The 24,528-nt window shown below is 38.1% G+C and overlaps 1 protein-coding gene across 2 annotated transcripts in view; it reads right to left on the bottom strand.

Moving 5' to 3' along the window:
- Window positions 1-11,376: 11,376 nt before the first annotated feature.
- RPAP2 (RNA polymerase II associated protein 2) overlaps window positions 11,377-24,528 on the bottom strand; it is a 34,829-nt gene continuing 21,677 nt past the window's right edge. Inside the window, exons 12-13 of one of the 2 annotated variants that reach the window (XM_021526262.3) lie at window positions 12,499-12,648; window positions 11,377-11,952 (exon numbers count right to left, since the gene is read on the bottom strand). In XM_021526262.3, the coding sequence (XP_021381937.2) occupies window positions 12,510-12,648 (139 nt within the window). In that variant the 3' untranslated portion in view covers window positions 11,377-11,952; window positions 12,499-12,509. Of the gene's footprint in view, window positions 12,649-24,528 lie in introns of both variants that reach the window. The other variant, XM_021526252.4, reaches the window with a different exon arrangement.

Here is a 24,528-nt window from a genome sequence, read left to right as displayed (position 1 = left end):
CCCTACATATTGATAGAAATATAATTCTGTTAGTCCATTTAGAAGTGTAAGGACATTTTCTTGTGCCTTCACTCAGAACTGCACCTACATGGGGTTTCAGGATGCCTAATGTAACAGTCAGATAAGTGCTTTCTTGCCTACGGCTATTTTACTGGAAATCCTGGTAATGAAGACCTCAGAATAAGCATTTGTGTCAAAAACCCATGTTTTCAATGCTTCCACCCTGGAAAGGGACGCAGTAAGTGTCTGTTTCTCTTCTATTATTGATTATTTATTGTAGTTCTCACTAGAGGATAGAAGACTAAGCCATTCTGTTTTGAAATGTCAAACCTTAACCTTTGTGCAAACTTTCTGAAGTTGAGCAAGCTGTGTGAAAATGGGCCACTGTGATTGAATAACGTTAATGTGGAAATAGTTAACTCCTACACAATGCTGTGTTTCACCATCTGCAACATGATTTAGGTCTGCAATGGTTTCACAGGTCTGTGATGCTTGTGCAGATTTTGTGGTGGTTCTCCTGTTCATAATTACTACTGTACTTAAACATCTGTACACTGATAAGCAGTATATAATATTGATACATAGATGCAGATGCTAAAAATATAATTACACTTTTGTGCTGAGCATTCAGCTATCCAGCCTGACTTCATACCCTGTATTCATCATTGCTTTCAGAGGCAGATTCTCACCCTGCCACAGGAGATTTTTCTTTTCTCCCGGATGGGCTCTCTTGCGTTTGGTTGTATTAAAACACATTTTGTGACTGTGTGAATCAGATCACTCTGTAACACTGACCTACCCTCCTTATCACCCTATGGCTCCATGTGCTCTAATGTTATCTGCTAATTCTAGGCAGATTGTTAACATGACAGCTTCTTTCCCTTACCCTTTCTCCTCACTGTGAGCTCATCTCACTCCTGTGTCAAACCTCTGTTGACATCCTGCTTTTCTTCACTAAACCTCTGCTGAAGTTTCCACATGGTGCCTGGTGCTGGCCCTTCCTTACCCCTCTCTCTGAACAAGTGTTAATCCAGGCAAGTTCAGTACCAGCTGTTGGTTTACTGTCACAGACACACTGTAGGTACCTTGGCTGTTGTGCTGATGGAATTAATTGCATGAAAAGTGCCTCTACACAGATGGCCTGGATTAAAAGAAAAGACCCCCAACAGCTGCCCAAAACCAACCCACCATGAACCAAGAACTATTTACAATCTTTGCTCATAGTCAGCCCCATTTACTACTGGATTCTACTCTGAGATTCAGTCATTCAAGCTGGTTTTCCATACACTTAATGTCCATCACTGTTATTTTTATTCTCCCTAACAGAAGGGTTTATTTTTAGTAAGAATGCCTTGTAGAAGAAACTCAGGATTTGCAATCTTACTAGTTTGTAATAACAGCTTCCACCCATGCCCAATCCCCATGCATTTATTTCTTGCTTTGTCCTTCCTAATAACCAGAACTGCTGGGTTGTACTAGTAGTTAACCACTTCGCTTAGGCTTCCTTGGACCGTCTCTCATACCCTCTTTTACCTTTTACTGCTACAAACATACTGAAGTTCACTGCTGCTTTCAAACACACTTTGATTTTGCAAGAGTCTTAAAAAGTAACATTATTTGGTCTAGTTCATCCTGCTTTCTTTCTTGCATAGCCTAGAATAGTCCATTTTCCCTAAGTGGCCACATTATCTTCTCCCTGAGAGCCATTTACTGTTGGGTGGCCTCAATGAGCAGCTCTGAACTAGAGGATCTCAAGCTCTCAAACTTCTGAGGTGTAGCTCTGTCCCAGCCATCAGCCCCCATTACATCTGTAGCCTTGTCTTCTTTGATGGGCAGAATGGTTATAAATACAAAAGATGGATGGAGTAGCCCAGATTCCTCAAAGAGCTCAGCATTCACTTTTGAGGCCAGAGAAAATGGTCTACTTTTAGTCTCTTATTTTAAAGTTCTTGGCCTCAACATACTTAATCATGTTCAAAACTGAGTCTAAAGGTTGCAGTGGCTATATCTACAGATATGACCCAAATCTGCTGGTGATTACTTATGAAAATCTGACCCAGTTCAGCTGTAACCTTTCTGTTTGGTGTGCAGCCAAGTTTACAGTATCAGCAACATCAATGCAAAGCAACTGATATGGAAAAATTTGATCAATGGACTTTTATTTTTCTTCAGCTCTGTGTAGGGTTAGGCAAAAGAGTAAGGGAGGCATTACCACATGTATTGCCAAAAACCAAGCCAATATATTTTGAATTTCAAATGCGTGTTCCACCAGAAGGGGATGTTCCTTTGCAACATGGTGGGATGCCTGCTATCAGTTTTGGTACAAGCTGTGTTAATGCCCAGGCCATGAGTGGGTACCAGGAGCTCAGAGCATATTTCTGGCTTTGCAGGTGACATAGTCCATGTGCCTAGATGAGTAACTCCACTCCCATTTCACTTTCTTTTTCTGTGAAGAGGTTTAGCATCTTTGAAAAATGCTTTGAAATTGATACTTGAACGGTCAATTGATAATAATTCTAAAGAAGACTGCTTGGTAAAGAGCTCACCTCAATGCATGTAAACATTCCACAAGGAGACTATTAGCTCAAAGAAAAAAAAACAGCAAATAAAAATAAGCATGATCCTGTGAAGTCACCGATCAGTTTGATCTATCTTCAGTAGTGAATTTGTAATCCTGGTCAAAGTTCTGAAACAAAACAATTTCTAACAATAATTAATTAAAAGTAGGAATGCATATCTTTTTTAGTAAAAAAAAATTCCCTGAGGTTGCATTATGAAAGGTAATGGCCTTGATAGGTAACAGCTGTAGAGGTATAAGGGCTGTTATATGGTGATTCTTCTGGACCAAGAGATTCTGAACAATGCTGTTACTGCACTAGATCATGATATAATGAAATTTAACCTATCTTAAAATGAAAAGTGACTTGAAACTTGATTTTCTTCTCTTTCTTTCCTTCTCTGTATGTTTAGAAATGTCAAAGTGAAACACATTGACAATTTGGACACTTTTTCAAGTTGAGAAATTAATCAAAACCAACCTTTTCCTGCAGAGGTTTCATTTTCAACCAAGTATGCCTCTTCTGATTAAAGAAGTTGCATAAAAATCCTTAAACATCTCTGCACAGGAGTACTGCTGTATCTGTTGGGTGATTCGTGCCTGTTTTACAGCCAGCTTTCATAATAATCTATAGGTGCTGTTGTAAGACTCTTTATACGAGTGCTTTTGTCTGTGCACAAGTCATGTAGCCCATGGAGCTCTCCCAGCTGCAGAGCAGCACCTGTGGACACAAACCAAGGCCACACTTTGGAGAAGCAAAGGGAGAGCAGGCCTGTTTGCTGTCCTGTGCTGAGGGAAGGAGCCCTGCAGCAGGCTCCCCTCAGCGAGTCTGTGTGTGCACGGGAGGTGGGAGGCGCAAGGCTGGACACAGCCATCCCTTCCTGGGGTGCACAGAGCCAGAGGGACGGGTGGGAAGCCCAGGAGTCTCCTGCTGGGGAAGATGACTGTTGGCTGGGATCTTTACAGCAACACATGGGGAGCAGGCAGGAGGATGAGTGCTAACTGTTGGAATTAGTGAAGTGGTACAGTGGGAAGGAATGGCCATGCGCTGGGATGGGAAAAATAGGAAGGATTTGGAAGAAGAGGGGACAGAAACAGAGTAGAGATATGAAACAGGGTGGGGTGAGTGTCCATAACTCTGGCTTTATACCCAGTTGTGAATTTTTAGTAGAAGTTTTTCAGAAGGAAAATGTAAAGAGTATTATTCATGGAGTATTATCTGTGAAATTCTGAATTCAGTATTTTTAAGAACCTGTGGTTCTTAGAGATTTGTTTAGACAGTAAGAGCAGATATTCTCTGGCTAACCTTCAGGGAAATTCCTTCCTCCATTTCTAAAGGAAATAAGGATGTGAAGATATGTATCTATGCTGTTGTGCTTCAATTCCCCCCTCCTTATGCTTCTTAGCCCTGGTGACTTTATCAGCTTTGCTTCAGGCATCATCTGTCTTGTATTCAAGGTTATCAGATAGATATGAACTAGGAAAAAAAAAAGAAATCCAACTTTTGACTCAAACCCTTAAGATATAAATTATGTAATCCAGAACACAGCATTACTCCTACACAGATCAGCAATCAAGTACCAGAACTGGAGGTCAGTGTTTCACCTTTGAATCACCAGATTAGAAAAAAGAGAGTTTCTTTCAGTGAAGTCTACACCACATCCCTACTTACAGTTAGATATTGACAGAGCCTTCAAGGCAGGTAAGTAAATGTTTGTAGCTACACTTTAAAATTATATTTTATTTTTTTAATGCTGTGACATTTTTGAAGGAGGGAGAAGGAGATAACATGCTGTAAAATGTGAAGTGTGCTTAACAGTTTAAGAAAACACCTAGCAGGTCTTGAGTATCTAAGTGTGAAAATTATCCCTTCATTCTTTACAGGACAATATCATAAAACCTTTTAGATAAGTTATGGCATTACTGCCGAGCCAAATTACACGTATTTGATGCCTTAGCATTACAGCATTGTGGACTTAGTCTCATCCCACATGGGCCCTGGCCGTGGGAGAAGGGATGGCTTGCAGAGGCACTACAGCTGAGAGAGCTGTGGGATCCTGCTGCAGCCTGGCCATGGAGAGCTGGACAAATGGCTGCACCGCGCTGTGCCCAGAGCCTGGCTCCCGGGCAGGAGGCAGCTCCCGGGCAGGAGGCAGCTCCCGGGCAGCTCCCGGGCAGGAGGCAGCTCCCGAGCAGCTCCCGGGCAGGAGGCAGCTCCCGAGCAGCTCCCGAGCAGCTCCCGGGCAGGAGGCAGCTCCCGAGCAGCTCCCGGGCAGCTCCCGGGCAGGAGGCAGCTCCCGGGCAGGAGGCAGCTCCCGGGCAGGAGGCAGCTCCCGGGCAGGAGGCAGCTCCCGGGCTGCTCCCGGGCAGGCTCCCAGGGCCGCGGTGCACAGCGGCTCCGAGCTGCACAAACCACACGCTCCCAGCGCAGTGGCCTCGCTCAGCCTCAGCCGGCACACCCATGCTGCTTTTCGGCAGAAAGGAGACCCAGCTCGTTCCCAGAGCAAGGCTCCAGTTCAGCTCAGAGAGAGAGAGAAAACAAACTTAACAAGGAAATAAAAAGTTGTTCAAATTAATCTCTTCTTTCAGAGAACAGTCTATACTTATAGTGTAAGTGATCATAAAAATGGCATTTGCATTCTTAGGAAACAATGCCTGTGCACAGTTTGCAATGTTTCAGATTCATTCTTTGGAAACAATTTGTGTGATTTATTCTGTTTTGCTTCAAGCGTGATTCTGTTTTTCTTCAGGGCTGCTTGGGGTGTGTGGTTTGACACTCAGCTTGTCAGTTTAGCATTGTGAGATTGTGAGTTTTTTGAAGAGGGCACATCTGTGGTTATAGAAGAATAACAAGAAGCATCAGATGTTCAGAGGATAAAAAAGCAGAGCTTGGGAGGATCTTAGAAATGAATACTTAGCAGAAATGACATATATATGACCCCGAGCTGTAGAGGGCTAATGTGGTATCTGTAAAATCACTTATTTTTCAAGTTTTCAAATGCTCTTAATTATCTTAATAAAAACAAACACTTTAACAACGTTTCTAGTTGTGAAATTTTATAAGCCAAGGATCTTAAACAGCAAAAGTATATATTAAAAAAAAAAATGTACCGAGAGCCCATAGTTCAGGAAAAAAAATACTCTTCAGTACTCAAAAAAGCTTTTAAGCAGTAAAACTACTGCCCTTTTGAGAGCAGAAGGAAATGTTGGGATTTCAGCTTTATCCCCTATTTTCTCAACACTGCTTGGGAATAATTAAGTTTGATGGATATTTAAGCAGCCTTTGCACAAGAAGGAGTCAAGTCCGACTGCAAAGGGGTGTAGGCTTATGCAGGTTTCAGTGTAACAGTGAACTGGATCTAATCCTTATTAAAAAATTAACAGTCATTGGGTTTTTGAACAGTTTTTGCCTTTGTTAAAGTGCAATTATTATTCTAGCTTAACCATCCACATTGTTATCAAAGGACTATAGTATTTTAAAACTTATCTTTTTCTCTCCTATATGGTGTGAATTCACCCTCTCTTTTCTGGCTATGCAGGTACAGATATTATACCAATAAAACTTTGCTTGCACCATCTCAGCAAAGTATTTTTAATGGATCACGTGCTTTGAGAGCATGTCTTCAATCTGAAATTATGAACAAGAAATGCAAAAGTTAGTAATTATCTTCACGAATTCTGTGCTAAAGTGGTATTTACCATTTCAACTGCCAAAGTAATGTACCTACACTTTGAACTAGAGCCAGCCTTGCTAAATCAGTACTAGCCACAGATTTGCAACCGTTTATTCTGTTTATTAAATTAACAAATCAGAAGTGTCTGCAAAAGGTTTTCCTCCTGACTCTAGCACTTGCAGTACTGAGGTGTTTACGGAAAATCCTGCTTAGTGGCAAATCCTGATTAGGAAACGTTATCATTTCTCTGCATAATAGGTGAGATAGACATGCCTAACATATGGTTGCTATAAAATATCTTAGATGAGTCAGATCTTAGCTGACAGCTGTAAGCAGGGTTGCTGTGGCTTCTTAGATAATACTACTAATTATGGTCCTTTTTGTTACTTAACTGCTGTACTGTTAAATTATATTAACCTGATTTGTAGACACTCCTATTTGCGTAAAACAAAAAGGCAAGATTTATGATGTAAATCCTGATCTAATGTTTGCAGCTTATTAAAGCTGTTTCCAAAGTCCTTCAAGCTCTCTGTAGTGATGACTAATTCTAACCTAACTGTAGGACTCCCCAAGAAGCTGCTGCTGTCCCACTAAGTGTTCAATTCAGCTACATACACCATGAAATTTAAGAAGGGAAGAAGTGCCAGAAGTAGCATTGATTTGATGATGCAGGATCTACCAGCCAGTAGCCCCAGTGGCTTTGTGCTCTGATCCTTGCATGCATCCCGCAGGTAATCACAGAGTGCAAAAATGTACCAAAGAGTTTGCCTTTAAAGTACTGCCTACTACAGTGTCCTGGGGACTGACTTCCAAGCAGGGACTTTGCTGAACCCGTGGTTGTGCTCTAGCCTGTTGTTGGAGAGGGGCTCTTTGGAGCTCTTGTCTTGAGGGAACTGCAAGAGCACAGTAAGCCAACAAACAGGGGGACCGCTGCAGCATACAGGGGCCACACTTACTGCAGTTCTGATTGATTAGCCTTACCAAGTCTAGGTGTCTACACATTCAATTCTCATAGCAAAGTTTATCTATTTTCTTCAGAACTCCAGCTTGCACTTTATCTACTCTACAGGTACAAGCAACTCAGGGCGAATGAATTTGTCACACATGTCCATATATTGCTCAGAGGCTCATCTGTTTTCCCTTGCTTTTTGAAACCAGAGTGCTAAATGAGAGCCCCTTGAAGATATGTTTCCCACACACATCCCCCTCCATCTCACCAAATCCTGTGTAGCACCACAAATGCCACAGCTCACGTTCTACAGCATCTTTCAGGCAGCCCATCTCCCAAAGTACTATCCACTCTGCAGAGAAGTGCTTCTAAGATGAAGCGTCACAAAAAGAAAACTCACGAGAGGAAAAGTCTCCACCAATATTACTTTCCGCCTTTGCTAATGGAAGACACACCCACTTCCTTTGACTCTAATCAGAGGACTGGCTGTCAGGTGGTAGAGATACACAGTTGAGAAACAAGAGGTCTTTATACTTAGGTGCCTAGCCCTGCCTTGTATACCATCTGCTTCTAATGGAAACTTAAGACTTGCCAAAAGGAGAGGCTGAGTCTATGTTTTCAATATTTAATGCTCACTGGAAATGACAGTTCAGCATTACCTGCTGTCCCAGCGAGATCAAGCTAAACCCCACCCACCATACTGTGTGTTCACATGCAATTGCAGAAATAAACATGGAAATAAGTATGAAATAAGTATGGAGAACTTAGAGGCAAACTCTTGAACTAGAGTGTAGCCTAATTTCAACATAGGGGCATTATTTTTCTTTCCCTAAAGACTGGCACTCACTTGAATTCTTTTGGTGTTAACTCTTATAAGTTAAAATGCACTAAGGTAAGATCTGGAGACCCTAAATTTAAGAGCATCAGTTCTCTCTGAAGCAAATGAAGACAGGCAGGTACCTAAGTTTGGATGCCTAAATTTAGATGGTATGAGTACTGCTTTCCCCTTCTCTCTTCCTTTTTCTTCTCTTTGATGTGCTAGTCCTTTTTTCTAAAAGAGTTGAAAGTTACAAGAGACATGTCCAGCTGAGCTGCTCATCCCCTCTTGCACTTTGTAGAGTCCAGGTTCTCTCAAAATAGGGGGAGAAGGGTAGGACATGGAACATCAAGATTCACAAAACCGTTATTTTCCCCTAAAACCACAACAGATGTCTCACTTTGAAGCTACTCACTGAGACTGAAGAGTGAAAATACAGGTGACTTTTGTATGTGTTGTGTGGACACAGCCTGTGAGGCCAGGGCACGTATCATGCATGTACCAGCACCTTGTCGCTCCCTGCATCTCCCTTTGAAAGACAGGGTGGATCTAAATTTCTAGCCCTGGGTTTAGACAGCAGCACAGCCCTGTCAGTTATGCTAAGGAACTTTTTGTTTTGATAGTTTTCAATTAAATAAATCAGGCTCTCTTCTCCTTGTTTTAATGTAGGAATTTGCATTATCATATCTAGCTTGATTTGGAACCTTTACACAGATTCAAGGCAATCTCTTCAAAAAACTGAAAGTGTATGGGTTACATTATGACTTTTGTACTTTCCTGAAACGGTGAACATAAATGAATCACTCTGACTCCTCTTTTTCTCTCCAAAATCCAAGAAAAATAAGTTTAGCATGGTCAATGGGCAAAAATAATCAAATGGCAGCAGTGAAGGGCTCTATGCTAGGAAATTTAGTATTAAAGAGTGCAGTGCTTACACTGAGAGTATTTACCAAGCTGTGAACTGAACTTCGGTGTGAAAATAGACACAAAAGTCTTTCCATCAGCCTCTTTGGCCAACACAAAGACTGCTTTGAATAATGTTGAGAAAATGTGACTCTGTGTATGTGCTTGTTCTCTTCCTGAGATTATTTCATTACAGCTATGGAAAACTTGGTAAGAAATCCATTCTGTGACATGCAGGTAGGTATGTGTCACATGTTCCTCCTTTGAGGTGGAACAGCTGTAACAGCATGAAGCAAGCTTTGCTGCAAGCTTTAAACTAAGCTGTTCTTTTATTCTTTACTAAATCAATTATATATGTCAGGAAAAAATAATCAACATATAAGTTTGGTTTCCTTCCCACCTCCCTGCTATTAAAAGAAACTCTATTTGCCCCACTACTGGTCCATGGCCAGACAGTGCTGGATCCTTTACAGGGTTATGGCAGTGGACTTCTGAGACTTTATGATCTTTGTCCTCTAAGGTGCTAATGGCTTTACCAAGTTTATGCCCCTTTGACAGAGCTGTTCAGAAATAAAGGCTTCTGTCCCATTTACCCTAAATCCCAGATCCATGATGTCGCTTCACATCTGCAGCTCAGAAGTCAGTCACTACAATTTAGTGTATTCTGAGATAAGGCTGAAACCACCACTGACCCACATGTCAGCTGCTCTCATCTGTTTAATTTACACAGAAGGAAAATCAGTAAGCACAGAAACAAGGCCACAAGGAAACAATCTGTCTGCGAACGTAAGCACAATGAGAAGGGGGAAGAACAACACCAAAAACCAGCTGAGTTAAGAAAGAGTGACATTTTCTGAAGGACAGATACTTCTGACAGAAATTTCCTTTAGGATAAAAAAAGATATCTAGATTTGACCATTTCTAAGCAGTTAGGCTGTTACAAAGCATGCTCATAAGAAAACTACATAAATGAATTGAATTTTTGGTATTTGAGTTGTGATTTTTATACACCAGTTAAGGCTGGCCGTACTGAAAGATCCTTTTGGGATGAGTCTATAGCCTCTCTCATTCAAAAGTATTGGGTACATATGTACACTTTCTGCATTTATTTACATGTGTGCTACTCGTGTCTAATGGAGACGAAATCATCACAAGGAAGTGAAGAATATCTCTTTAGGGTGTTCCCAGCATACTACAGACTCTTCTTCTGGCCTCATGGATGGAGAAATATTAATTTGTTCTTGTAGGGCAAGGAAAAGAATGAAGGAGCTTACTACAAAGCAGTGAAAGAAGAGATGCATAAATCCTGAAAGCTTTTTTGAGCTGCTGAGGCAGACAGTAAAAGCAGTTATAGTGAACCCTGATAAAATGGTCTTTGAGCCTGCAACCTATTAATTTTTATTACACGATCATACATTTCCTACACAGTAGGTGGTGAACCCCAAGCCTAAAAATAAGTACCAAAAAAAATCACACCACTAAACTGACAGGAAGTGTAAAAACTTTCCAAATGAGAGCCATCAAACCTGATGAAACACAGTCACATTCCTGGTATGATGTACATCTGCAATGCCTTCTAGGTGTACTCTGTATGGCAGAACTGTTGTAAGGTAATCTTCGTGCCCTAAGGTAAACCTGCATGTAACAGGCTTGCTCAGAATCTACTAGCTGAAAATACAAATTCAGTCAACTTCCAAAAATCAGAAGTGAATAGATATAAATTCAAGGTTTAAATTGTGCTCTTCTGTCCATATGTATCAAGTAAGCTTTTTCCATCATGGTACAAAACCAATGTCTATCCAGTAATTCTTACAAATTTTGTATAAGACACACTCTGATCATAATGGGCAATTTCCCCCCTACTGCATACTTAGAAAAATGCATAGCTGTAACTCTGCATTAAAGGTTCTAGTTCTAAATTGTTGCTTTTACAACTTACACTGAACATAACTTCCCATTACAATGTAAGTTTGGAAAAGTCAAGCATCACCTAAATAAAGTCTACTGCGCAGTGAAGCTTCCATGGCAAAGCTGCATGAGCTTCTGTGTGTCAGGGGTAATCTACATGTTTATTCTGATTATTATGAAATGAACTAGTTAAGTTCCTTTCTGGTGTCCAATTACAGAAGTCCAATTACAAAGGAATAAACTTTGGTTTTTCAAATTGAGTGAATGTGCAGCAGCCCTGGTAAGGCTTGTCTCAGCCTTAACTAGTGCTGGCATTTGCTGCAGACTAAACACTGTCAATTACAACTTTCTTCTTAAGTCTCTCAAAATACAGTGTCCTATGATCTGAGAACTATAAATAAAACATATTATGGAATCATTAAGAATTACTAGTGATTCTAGTAATCTAAAACTACTAGGACTAGTTTTAAAATGCAATTTATAATCCATCAGTGACAGAAGCTATTCCAAACACAGCCTAAATAACACAACTCTTTGAAATGAAATGACTACTGAAAGCAAAAAAAAATGTAGTTATTAAAATATATTTTAAAAGTCCAAATTAGTAACACCTAAAGTCTGTTTAAAAATAACTTTTACACAAGTTCAAAGACCACCCCTTTTCTTAGAAGTAGCAAGACAAACAGGCTATGAATCAGACATATTTGTGTACTGTTGTCATCATTCTTAAAGATTCCTGCTCCATGCACGAGGGAAACTGGAAAAATGTCAGCAGCACGGCTCTTACCATCAGGGGTAAGAGTCCCCGTCTCTCCCTGATCCCTGTAGACAAACATTGACTGAAAGTTTCCAAATCAAGAAAAACCAAACCAATCCAAATTTCTTTCTACAGCTTTTGAACACTTTTCAGATGATCCATATTTTAACTTGTCTTCATACCTTGAACAACTGCGGTTAGTCAGCTTCTTCACAAGACTGCAAAATTCTTACCCATAGGAAGGAAATGAAAAAGCAGAAATGCAAGAACTACAATTCATATGAAATTTCATTTTTCATTTTTAAGAGCTCAAACAACTGAAGGTGTTCTTTTGTTCTCTGTGCAACTATTTCAGGTAGTAGGAAATGCTAGGATGATCATGTTATTCTGTGGGGAACAAAGGAGTGAGATTAGTAACAATACTATAATGCTATATTTATTAAATCAGTTCAGTATGATCAACATAAGGTATTTGCTCTTAAATTTTTTGGCCTACCTGGAATGAAAAATGTAATCTCAACATTATGCAAAAAATATATGTCCCTTAACTCAATTTTATATTGCAAAAATGGAACATAAAAATTTCCTTGTCATAATTAAAAAAAACCCCTGCTTAGTCTTAGCCATTGTTGCCACACAATTTTTTAAATAAACTGTGGTAGTAAAAATTCCTCAAAATTGCAGTAAACCAACCATACATTATGAAAAGATTAAGTGTGATAAGTAAGCAGCTGCATTTACTGTAAGTGATAAAATGATGACACTTATTTCCATACCATATAGACTTCTTTACTTTAAAATGTGCTTCACACATTTTCTGCTCCAGCTGATACAATCTGTCATTACTGTACATACTTACAAAATGCTGAAAATTAAACCCGTGGTTAACCAGCTTGGTTTTAAGACACACAAAGTAGCTTAAATCTGACTGACCATTCAAGTTGTCAGTTAATTCTAAATATTCTTGTTAAACTTTCCATATCTTCATTTTTGAAATGCAGTTCTTCCAGTAATGTGGTCAGGAACTGTGTGTACATTGGGCTTGTCTGAGTATTCTTGAAAAGTGGACTTGTTTGTGACAATCTGGAAAAAAACCCAAACATATTTCATACAGTAAAGCAACATTTGAGCAGCAGATGTTAGAAAACAAAGCTTGTGAGTTCAAACAACTGTATTGTAGAAAAGCAGTTTATAATGTCACATTTGATTAATTACACTATATAATAGACTGTATGTATGATATGAAATATGAACTGTACCAAAATATGATTTTATTAGTATGTAGTAAATTAAAAAATCTAATTAGAAAAAATGAGAGTAGTTTGTATGCCTCTAATCAATTGTACATAGATGTTATATAATGTAGACAGATATCAGAATAAACAAAATGCAGAATGTACAATTAGACATATAAAAAGAAGGATCCCAGTCATTATTTATTTTTTTACCAAAAAGTTCCTAAACAGTCACACAGTGAAAGTTATATACTTCTTCATATGACTAAAATATAAAAGAGATATAAAATTCCTCAGTTTGGAAGGAGCTACCACTATGCAGATCACCTATGTATATAGTATCTGTATGCAGATGAGCTGGAATACTGAGCTGTTTGTTCCCATTTGCCCTTTAATTTGTCCAATTATATTTTTATCCTGAAGGCCTTCCTTTTTCTCCTAATTCTGCAAAATATTGCAAAGGTAGTAATAACTGAATCTACTTCCTAAGCCCAAATATTAAAAAAAAAAAAAGTAATTAACAAAATCAAACATTAAAGCTTATGCTAAATGTTAAGAAACTTCCAACACCAAAGACTACTGACAAGATCACTTAACAAGAACTCCTATCTGAGCAACAGCTATTTGTCTCAAATACTGTAGATAAACAGTGCCATTGACACTATACATGAAAGAGTTATTTTGGAATACATTTGTGCAATGAATACTTTTAATAAGAAATTCAAGGTAGTCTACAGCTTCCTAGAACTCTCCTAGCTCAGGAAGTCTTCAAGTGAGTAACAACTGAGATCAATCTCCCTGCAGGCACTGGTATTAAGACCATCTCCACTTGAAGAAAGCTGCATGAGAGAAGATTATTTCAAATTAAGCAAAAAGAGTGATAAAACACAAAGAAAGGACCTTACAAGACATAGTAAGTAAGAATCCCTTAATAAAAAAAAAATACCAAAAACATTAGTGGAAAAAAATTTTCTTTCTGGATTCCATTTCAGAATGTACATTTAGCTAAACAGTTCAGCTCTCAAACACTGACACTCGGTGATAAGGACTTTCAGAGATGCTTGAAGTAAGGGCAAGGTGTGGAAAGAAATTACTTATGCATAAAGTCTCCTATATATAAAAAAGAGAAGTATCCAAAGTCAGGTCTGTGATTTTGGCCTGAGGCCACAGGGTTTTGCAATGCACTTCATGCCAGCCAGGACTGAGCTGTTTCTTTCCTGGTGGGAGCTCCCGGGGTTATTCCCTGGGCTGGTAAATCAGAGCGGCCCTGGCCAGGGCAGGCAGGCGGGAGGCTGCGCTTGCATGGTGAGGCTTTGTCAGCAGGGAACACAGCAAGTGCTGACAGAGGACCAGAGGAGCCACTGCACAGTGTTAGGCTGGAGATGGTGGGAGGAAGACCAGGAGATGCATTTCTACTTGTCTTCAGTTCACCCTTCTCAGAATTATGCAGGTTGTATATGAAAAAAGACTGGTGGCAGAAACAGTCATGACTTTCTGAGTGCTGGTGTGACGTAGCACTGTAAACCTCTCCAGGCCATGATGTAGATTTACATGCATTTTTACTTGAATTTTCTTAGTCGTGTCATGGGCTTAAGAGGATATTACCACAGACATTATTTGAAGCTCACATGCTTTTTTTTTTTTTTTTTTTTTTTTGGAACTGCAGTTGGTCACTGTACATAGTTTCATGAATTAGAAGCATGTTTTAAATGTCAGACCCTGTTTAAGACACTCTGCTTAAAGAGTAGCTTTTATAGCTTACACCAAGAAAGAAAGAAACAGGTATTGCTATTTTCAGAGAAGTTGCCAGGCATTACATATTGAGAAATGGAAATTAAAAAAAGTTTTAGACATGGATCAATTTTTTTTCCTTACCTGAACTTTGTTTTAAAATGAATTAAGCTATTGATTATTTGATAAATAAGAGACTAAATCAACAAGTCATTTTAGAGAGGCACGTGCAAGTTTGTAGCAATTAGTTAAAAGCTGCATCTTGATGGGGCCACATGTTAAATATTTATGAACCTATGTACAAACACTTTTCTCTTGGAAAACTGTGTCCTTTTGACCTTTAAATAATGCTTCAACTTGTCATTTGAAAAGCAGTTATCATTGAGTACTTTTCTAGTTTCAGGTGGCTGCTGCAGCAGAAGCAGAAGCTTTTGTCTGGGAAAGGAGCAAGCAGAAGTTGCTGGTTTGCGTGGAGTGGTAAGTTACATGCTCTAAGAAACACTGGTCCAATGTATATTTGAGGTACTGCACAAAAGAGTACTGAGGGACTGCTTAGCTGAATTAAACCTTACTTGTATGCAAACAAGCCAGAACAGAATTTGGAATCAGTATCTTCAAGTCACAGAAAATTAAAATGATCTTATCTCTCAAGAAACTATGATGACTAATTCAACTTAATGACACACAGGATTTCAGTTCAACGATTGCAGAATTCCCTTGAAAGTCTGCAGCATCTTCTACAGATGTAGAATATAAACAGGAAATAGGATACTTGGGACCACAATAATAAGAACTGGTTAGTAGACCAGTGGAAAGAAAATACAAATTTTGCTTTTCTGTTATGTCTTTCACATGTTGCAACATTAATCTGGAACAAACTTTTATGAATAAAGTCAAATAAAAATAAGAACAGCTAAAGGATTAATTGATTTTAAAATAGCCACCTACAGAAGTACACAATGTAAATGTTACAGTCCGAAATTACACACCCATTCTTCAAAGGCTCGCCTTCAGCAAGGACTACTAAAAGGAAATGTTCATGCTCGTATCATGGAAAAGTAGTATATCAGACTTGATGAGAGTGTAGTTTCCTGCACACCCACTTACACCATATGGTAAACAGGCATTTGTAACGTTTAAAAAGTGTTAAAAATGTCAAACTCAATCTGATTGATAAAATTTGTATTTGCTGGCTATTCCACATATGTTATATGTTCAAGAAAAAAACCCCACTAAGGTGAAATTCATGTGAAGAATCATCAATTATTATCAAGCTATTAAAGGACATCTGGCTACCACAAAATGTTTACATAGTTTCAGTACTTCAGCTCAAGACCCAAGCTTTCTATGAATCAGCTGCCTTACAAAAACATTTGGCAAGTATATTTAGGAGTTAGACCTCAATTATTTTAGGAATAAGTTTCATTAATTGATATGGTAGGGTGTTCTTAGATTGATGTGTACCTTAACGAAGACAGCTGAATACATTCAGAAAAGATAAAACTTTTATGTAATTAACAGCATTAATTGACATTTCCTATCCAGGGGTATGAATATTCTTTCTAAAAACCCAAACCAATTGTCCAGTGCTATCTTTCCCCCAGCCACTGGATCTCAGGGAAAGCTTTCTGGACCTTCTGTTTAAGATTAATTTTGTGATTCCCTTTGAAAACATTAAAAATTTTAAAAGTCACCACAGTGTTACCAGTCAGTTACAGCTCTCTGAAACAGACACCTGAAAACAGGGGTAAAAATACAGTCACATAAGTATTTAAGCACTGTGAATAAGACTCTTAACATAACCACCACAACATAAGGGTTTGGGGTTTTTTGTTCTCTGTTTCTTTCTACCTTTTGTTTTAGTCACTTCAGACTTAATTTTTTAAGATCATCATAACCAGGATCATGGATAACTAGTTTTCTATAAGAATGATGGAGTTGAACTAATGAACGATCACAAACGTTTTCCTTAACACTTGTTTCAGAACAGATGCAAGAGCTGGCAGCACTACAGGCATTATTCTCCCCCTTTCCCCAACAAAACCACAGACACAGACTACTGCATGTGTGCTACAAGGGTGCCAACAAATCTCTGACCAATAGACTCTTGCTCAAGCTATAACCATGCAGATAACCATGCCATTCTAATGGGTTCTACTGCATCACCACAGAAGCACTGGGGTGTTTTGGTTCTTTGGGTTTTTTTTTAACACTCCAAATATATTTGCACTACTATTAAGTCACAGATTTGATGGGCTTAGCAGTACAATAAAAATCTTACTAGTCAGAAATGCCTTTCTTTTAATATAGCAATTTTATAGAATACATTTTCAGATTCCATTTTAGTTATGCTCCTTTTAAGGAAGTCTCTGACACAATTAATTAAACAAAAGCAATTTTTTTGTTTAAGACAACTGGCTAGACTGACTCAATCCAACAAGTGTTAAACATCAGCAATAAAACTCAGTGAATTGATGTTCATTGCAGCCCACAGACCATCAGCCTGTACATGCAGCTGTAGTGATGCCATGTATCAATCACTTACAATAGTGCTTCAGCTGATGGGGTAAACTCCAACACTTGCTGCATTTATCCATTTAAGGAATCCCTACCCAAAGGCACTCAGACATTTGGGAAGAGTAAGTTGAAACTATCACTGTAATTTTGAGTGTTCTTCACAATACATTGGCTGCTTGCTTAATTTGAGGTAGAATCTCTCACTTCCACTATCTCACTAGATTCAGTACACTTGTCTAGGGACTGCAATTTTGTTAGTAAAGTACCTTAAATCCCAAAGCCTGATGCATCATCAGGCCAGAGTTAGTACTGGACAGAAAGCTGATCTGAAGCACAACATGAGTCTAGCTGTAAGATAAAGATGCAACACCAGGGAGTTTAAAAAAAAAAACAACAAAAAAACCCCACAAAACTTTGGTGTAATTAAGTGGTTATACTTAATTACTATGTTTAAACATATGCTCATAAATTAGAAAATATTACATCCTCAACTTATATAATTTAGCTGTTATATTGGTAGTTTTAGTGAAAAAAAAGCCCAAATCCTACTTGTTTCTTATATCTTTAGTTCGAACATGATTTAAAAAACTCAACATTAAAAACCCCAAACCGTTAAAAGCAAAAGGCTGTCTCCAGAGTGAACAATTTCCATTAGAACACATTAATATTTGACAGACAAACTTGAACTGGAAGCATCTAACTTACAAACAAGATGCAAAAGTATTTAAATATATTTTAGGTACTGAGTCTTTTAAATAAAACTATACTAGTACTGGAAAGAAGTAATTATGATCAATGTCACTTACAACTCTGCAATTAAAGTAGACTCTAGTTTGGGGCCTTTTGTTATCATATCCTATCAGTCAAAGAGGAAACTGGCATTCAGGGGCTGTTTTCTGTAATCTCTCCCAATATATTTCTGTATTATATTTTCTTAATGAAAGATAAAACACTCTAAAGCCCACAGCATTGAATAGCAATAACTGGCAGAAATAAACAGGCAATTTTCTTACTGAAATAAAAAAGCCACTTCTGGTCTAGTTTTAAATATAGCCTGAAGATTCTATTCTCATCATAAAAACAAGAATTTTGTAACTGAAGTGCAACTTATGTTTTATTTATTATTTAACTTCTTTTCATTATTGTGTACTGACTTGTCCACAGAATCGAGCACAGGCACTTTAATCCTCTGATGGCAACAAAAACTAAATTATTCATGCTTTAAAATTTTTGTCCACTACATTTAAATCAATGCTACCAACAGTGATTCAAAATCAACGGCTGAAATTCCTATATAATCCAAGTATACAGCAAAAAATGAAGGTTAATCCAAATGTTAACTCTGTTAATTGTTTCCACTTCCTTTATTTTTTCCTATGCAGCTTCTACAAGTCTCTTCAAAAAATATGTTCTATGTTTATGTATATAGTTAGGCAAATATATTTTTTCTTCATGTAAAGTTCACCTTCAGCACACACTTTTCATGTAGCTGTTGTCCAGACACAAGTCAACTTCCCCTCCCTTTTAATGGGGCCAACATTTTGCGTGAGGTGTAGCCAGATATGACTGGATGGCTACGACTAACAGTAAAAGGAAAGCCTTTCTACAGCACCAGGGGTTATCTAAGCATTTGATGGAAGTGCTTGCTATCAACTGAAAAAAAAAGACAATGGATCTGTTTTTCTCTCTTTCCTTCTTACCCCCACCCTCTCCCCTCAATGAGTTATCCAAACAGGCGACTGGCAATTGAGAGGACAGGCTGGGGCACAGCTGAAGGCGCAGCAGCCCAAGCCCCGGGCACCCCTCCCGAGGCCAGTGGGCAGCCTTTGGGGCACAGGCTGTGCAGCACAGCTCCTCATGGCACACCATGCTCTCCTCACAAGGGCTTTGGAAGCCCAGTGCACATTTGCAAAATACTTTCAGGCTCACTCTAACATTCCATATCAGCAGTCATTTCTTGTCTTTCCTTTTGTATGAGAGTTCAACTTCTGTTGTTTCAGTAAGCTGTATAAGGAAATTTTTGGAAGGCATTTAAATGCTTTAACTGAACTATGCAGGAGAGAAGAGTTGAGGCCATAGACTTAAAGCTACTTTATCAGGTACAAAAATTATTAATTTAAAATGGATTTAAGAAAATACAAATGTTCCTGATGTTTGGGGTTTTTTTAACCTAACAAACAAACAATTCATATGAGTATCAGGATACACTGTTTATGCCACTTTCTTCCTCTCCCTTGAAAGTTAAGAATCATTCCATCGGCTGCTAGTTTTATTTATAACAAACAGCTGTATAACTACAAAGATCCTGCAATGAAAAAATTTAATAGTAATTAATGTTGCACTGATAAAAAAGACAGAAAAAAGGAAAAACTCAGTACTTGTCTAATACTGTCTAATGAGAAAATGCACTGGAAAAATTTTGCTAATAACAATGGGAGTAACAAACATTCCAGGACCCATGACTCCTTTAAAGCCACAGTAATAATATGGAATGGTTTTATTTGCTTCTTGTTAGTAGTGATATTTAAGAGCTCTATTTTCAAACACCCAGTCATTTTTAAATAACTAGCAAGACTGCCATCAACACAAATATCATATAGGTGTGGCAAAAAACAATTACTTTGGCAATTATATGCAAAACAGCACTTCCAGATTTCATTAACAGTGGATCAGAAAGACCTTGAGACAGGCAAGAAGATTAAGGAAGCACCAAAACTATCTCAATACCACCTCATAAATAACAGAATCAGTAACAGCTCATAAATATCCAGAGTTCTCTTCTACAAAGTGCAGTGGATCAGACTTTGTTTCACTGTTTTGTACACCAGGTATGACTGCAGGGCGATTTTCTCAAAAACCAATCAAGCATGGTACACAGCCACATTACCATATTCCAAAGATGACTCCAGCGTTAGCTCACAGACACAAAGCATTAGAATGTCTACTGTGTGCCATTTAAAGCCCCAGCATTCATAAAGGGATTTGTTCCACAAACTTTTATTTTAGCTTACTTATCAGTATAATACTAAGACAAAAAAAAAGTTCCCAATATGAACCCAGAAGAAATCACTATCAGCTGTTTCTCCCTAACAAATCTATGTCTCTTATGTACACATTTCAAGGACAAGCTTTGTTTAAAGAGCCCCATTTATTTGAAGCTTGTTTCCTGCTAACCAGCTGACAGCTCAAAGGTACGTCTCAGTCTGATAATTTATTCTCATTTCCCTCTCTTCTTTAACTTAGTCAAAATTTTAAATCTAGTACATTTATTTTAAAATTGATCCTCTCATATTTTTCAGTCTTCTTTTCCTTTTTATGTTCCACAGGGTGTTCCTGTGACACCTCAAATACTGGAATCTATGCCACTGATGTATCTGGATTACCTAGCTACATGAAATTAAGCACAGGTGTAAATCTCAGATTAAAGAATGCTAAAATGTAAGCTTTTGAGAACCTGAACCGCTTAAGTACTTTGTAAAATACAAACCTTTGTGTGAATTATTGTGCACATACAGTGGAACAATTCCATATCTAAACAATGCCTTTATATTCATATCTGATACATTTCATGTATCAATTAAACATTGTTTTTAATCTCTCTCTCTCCCTCTCTATATATATATCTCCATTTTTGCACTTAATTATTCCACATATACATATTCCTATCAATTTATTACCTTAGTGATATGTAAGTAGGAAAAAAAATTTTAAAAGACAGAATAAAATATACTGACTTGCAGTAAGTTAAAACAGCTACAATGCAATATGCTTAGGTAAATAATGCTGATACTTGACTTTATAAAATGTACTCACCTGTGCTCAGTTACTAGGAAAACCATGATCATAAAATTGATCATAGTTTAGTTTCACAACTTTTTAACATTGTAACCTGATTACAGTCCAGTATACAGATCAAGCACCTGTAATAATGCAGCTGAGTAAAGAGACATGCTAGGAACAGCCTTGCTTACACTGTGTCCAAATTTTTTTTATTCAGAAGTTAAACATAACAACCTCAACACTTTTCTACTTGCCCTTCCCAGTTTTGAAAAGAAATGTCATTGTGGTTTTGGACCTCTCAAAATGAGGTTCTTAGAAAACCCTGAAAGTTAAGAATCCTTAAGTATGTTTTCCCAGAAATAACAGCACACAGTAGGTTTAAAAAAAAAAAAACAAACCAAAACAAAAAAACCCCAAACCCTTTTCCTGGTTGTTTTATTTTCTAATCTATTACTGGCTTGATGATCTCCTGTAAATCACTTTTCTACCCTTAATCTCAATCTTACCAGCTCTACAGCAAAAGGAGCACAATTAACACCGACTGGTGAAAGTACACTGAACTAAACACCTGCCTAAAACCAGCAGAATACGTGATGAGGTTTGGAACAAATAGGAAGAGCCAGATAAACCTCAACTATTCATTAACTTCTAAAAATCCTAGTACCTCATCTCAGAAATACCTAATTTTATAATGAATTAACTAGATCTATTCAGTGTCTTAAAATGTTCAGATGGACAGAGCGTGGAAGAGAGCGAAATGTGCATTTTTGTGGAACATAGGATGTAAGTGTGGTGGTATACATCAAAATGAAAATGAAACAAGCCTCTAAACAACCAAGCATCTGCACGTTTTGCACTGATGCTGGTTTTGCACCTATAATATGCAATTACACATATACACTTTGCAGTTTCTGCAATAAGCTTCCACATGCTGTAGGTTATATTTGCTACCAGCCAATTAAAGCACATTTTCCTGTGGGAGGAATGGGAGGAGACCATGTACTGCTGCAGACATGATTGTTCTAGATTCTTTTTATTGTGCCAGGCAAAATTCTATGAAGATATGATTATGTTTACTTACACAACATTCTGGTTAATTGACTGGCTGCAGTCTTCTTATCCCCAGTATTTCTTTTAATTGTACACATGTAAAAAGATGCATCTGTCCTGATGCTAAATGCACTGGCTTGGATTGTCTGTAAATTCTGAGAGCTTTATCATAGCCCACTGTCTAGAGAAGCACTTTATACATCATCTTTGGGTGATATCCATTTCATCCCTTCCTTTCCTTCATTAGTGTACTGTCCACTATCAATTATCACATAAAAATAATTAGGCTCCTCTCTAAGTTAATCTTCTCCTCTCCCCTCCAAATTTTCATGTGTCTGAGTAATTTTCACTTTATTCCTCATCACTGTGGCACCATATTGTAGCAGCACTAATATTCTCCAATATAACATCATTGAGATGAAAACTAAAATGCATTTATTTCCCCCAACTAACATAGACACTTTGAGTCCTTAGGCAGGTCTGTGAAGCTCTGTTAATCCAAGCAAATTATAATAGCTCAATCATTCAAATAAGTTTATTTTCTAAGACATAATACAATTATAAAGCAGCATTTTTAGGGCTTTCATGGTTTTTAATCACCTTTAGGATTCTTCTTCCTTAAAAACCATCATACGCTTCACAGAAAAATATTGTCTATCATGTCAAGCCTGACATTTTCAACAGCAATATGAAAAAGAAAATTAGAATCTCTGGAATGAAATACTGCCTTTCTAGACACCTTTACTGTTTAGTGTTGTAAGGTTTTACATTCCAAAATCTGCATCAAGCACCACAAGAGAGGAATGACGAGATCTTCAAACAATACTGCTCTTTCATGGGGATTTTTTTACCAAGTTTTTCTGTTATAGTGGTTCCAGAAGAGTTAAGGAATACAGTAATTCTACTTTGGCCACAATTTATCTCAGTGCTGAAGAACAGGACACACCATTCAGCCTACTAGAGGTACCATTGTGACTACATGCATAGAATCAAACACATTCATCCAGAATCCATACTAAAAACTCTGCTGGTACAAAATACCTGGGAAGCTATGACAGGAAGCTATACTAACCTTTCCAGTGATGTGCATCTCTACTTTTTTTTTGTTTGTTTGTTTTAGAAACAAGCCAAATTAACATGGATTTTTGTTTCACAGTGAAGTTTACTGTTAGTCAAAAACACTGCTTATATCCCCACTAATAGAGGCTGTTCTTTACAAAATTAACTAAGATAAAATTTAAATTCTGAATATATAAGATGCAAGTGTGTGCCAGTCATGTTTTTCTTTTAACAGGAGGGTAGTGTTTCATGATAAAATGTTTGCATTGAATGTATTAAGATTAATTATTAATGAGGAAGCAAGTATATTTTCATAGGGCTATAGCTGCAGGATTCAGTTGAAACATGAACATTTCAGTTTGCTCTGTGGATGAAGTTAAAATACATTTAGTTTAAAACTAAGTTTAGGACAGCTGAAAATGTGAGCTACTAATGTCTTACTTGCAGCATTAGTTCACAGCTGTCTATATCATTGTACAACCTTTTCTATGCAACTATTCTATGCCACTGTGCTACTTATGACATGACTTCCAATAAGCAAAGCACTGATTATTGAACGAGGAAAAACATGATATTACAAAAGAAATCTTCTAAAAGTATAACTTTTAAAGAAACAAATTTAAAATGGTTCTGTCTCTGGGCAATTTTTCCATCTGCTTGATCATAGTTGTGGCATAAAGTTCAGTGGGACATGAACTCCACTGACCAAGTCAGCTCCCCAGTGAGTCAACATGCTGAAGGAGCCTTCTGAAATCTGGCACGCTGTGTCAGAGCTTGAAACCCACGTGGCAACAACTCACTCACACAAAAGGCTAAAATGAAGTGTCAGAAGAAAGTAATTTTCCTACTATGATATTCTTAATTCACAAGTATATTTGGGATATAAGGTTGCCAACAGACTTAAGCAGATGTTTGACATAAAAGTATTTCTAGATTCTAACAGAAAGATTTGTCAGAACATTACCACAAAGGACAATTTAAAGCTGTGATGCACTCTGCACACCAGCTCTGCTGGTTGTGCATGATATCAGTCTGAATGCCCACACACACAGCTGCTGGGAACATGCAGATTTCTATCTCTTGGAGGGATTTCCAAGACACTTGGCAGCCAGCCATGCCCCTGCTCTTCCCTTGCACTGGGCAGCAGAGGTCGCAGGTGCAGAGCTGCCAGCTTTCTGAGCCAACCCTCCTAACCCCTAACTGCAGCAGCAGTCCAGGGCACAGCGTGTGCTAAGGCTCCACTCCTGCTGATGAAGCCAGGCTCCAGCACCGTAAAGAGGAACTAATTATCCTGGACTCAGAGAGTTTGTGCTGGGCATACATCAAAATTACACAGCACATCCAAATGCCCCATTTAGAAGGCTACCCATGAGAATACCAGCATGGAAAAGACTGCAGCTGCATGGGCTGCGATGAAATTCACAGTGTCACTTCCTGCAAAACATCACTGCAGCAACAGTGGGGGTTTTCGTGTTCCAGGATACACACCTGATTGGAAACTGTTTAGATTTCTTCTATTTTCTCCCTTATGAAAGAGGAAGATATTTAATATTTAATTAATTTTGAAGTTGGCACTGACTAATATCCCAAT

The sequence above is a fragment of the Lonchura striata genome, chromosome 8 (genome assembly GCF_050655825.1).
Source record: "Lonchura striata isolate lonStrDom1 chromosome 8, ASM5065582v1, whole genome shotgun sequence".
In the NCBI taxonomy this organism is placed as follows: domain Eukaryota; kingdom Metazoa; phylum Chordata; class Aves; order Passeriformes; family Estrildidae; genus Lonchura; species Lonchura striata.
The sequence above is the reverse complement of the archived record's forward strand: the minus strand, read 5'-3'. Positions and strand labels throughout refer to the sequence as shown.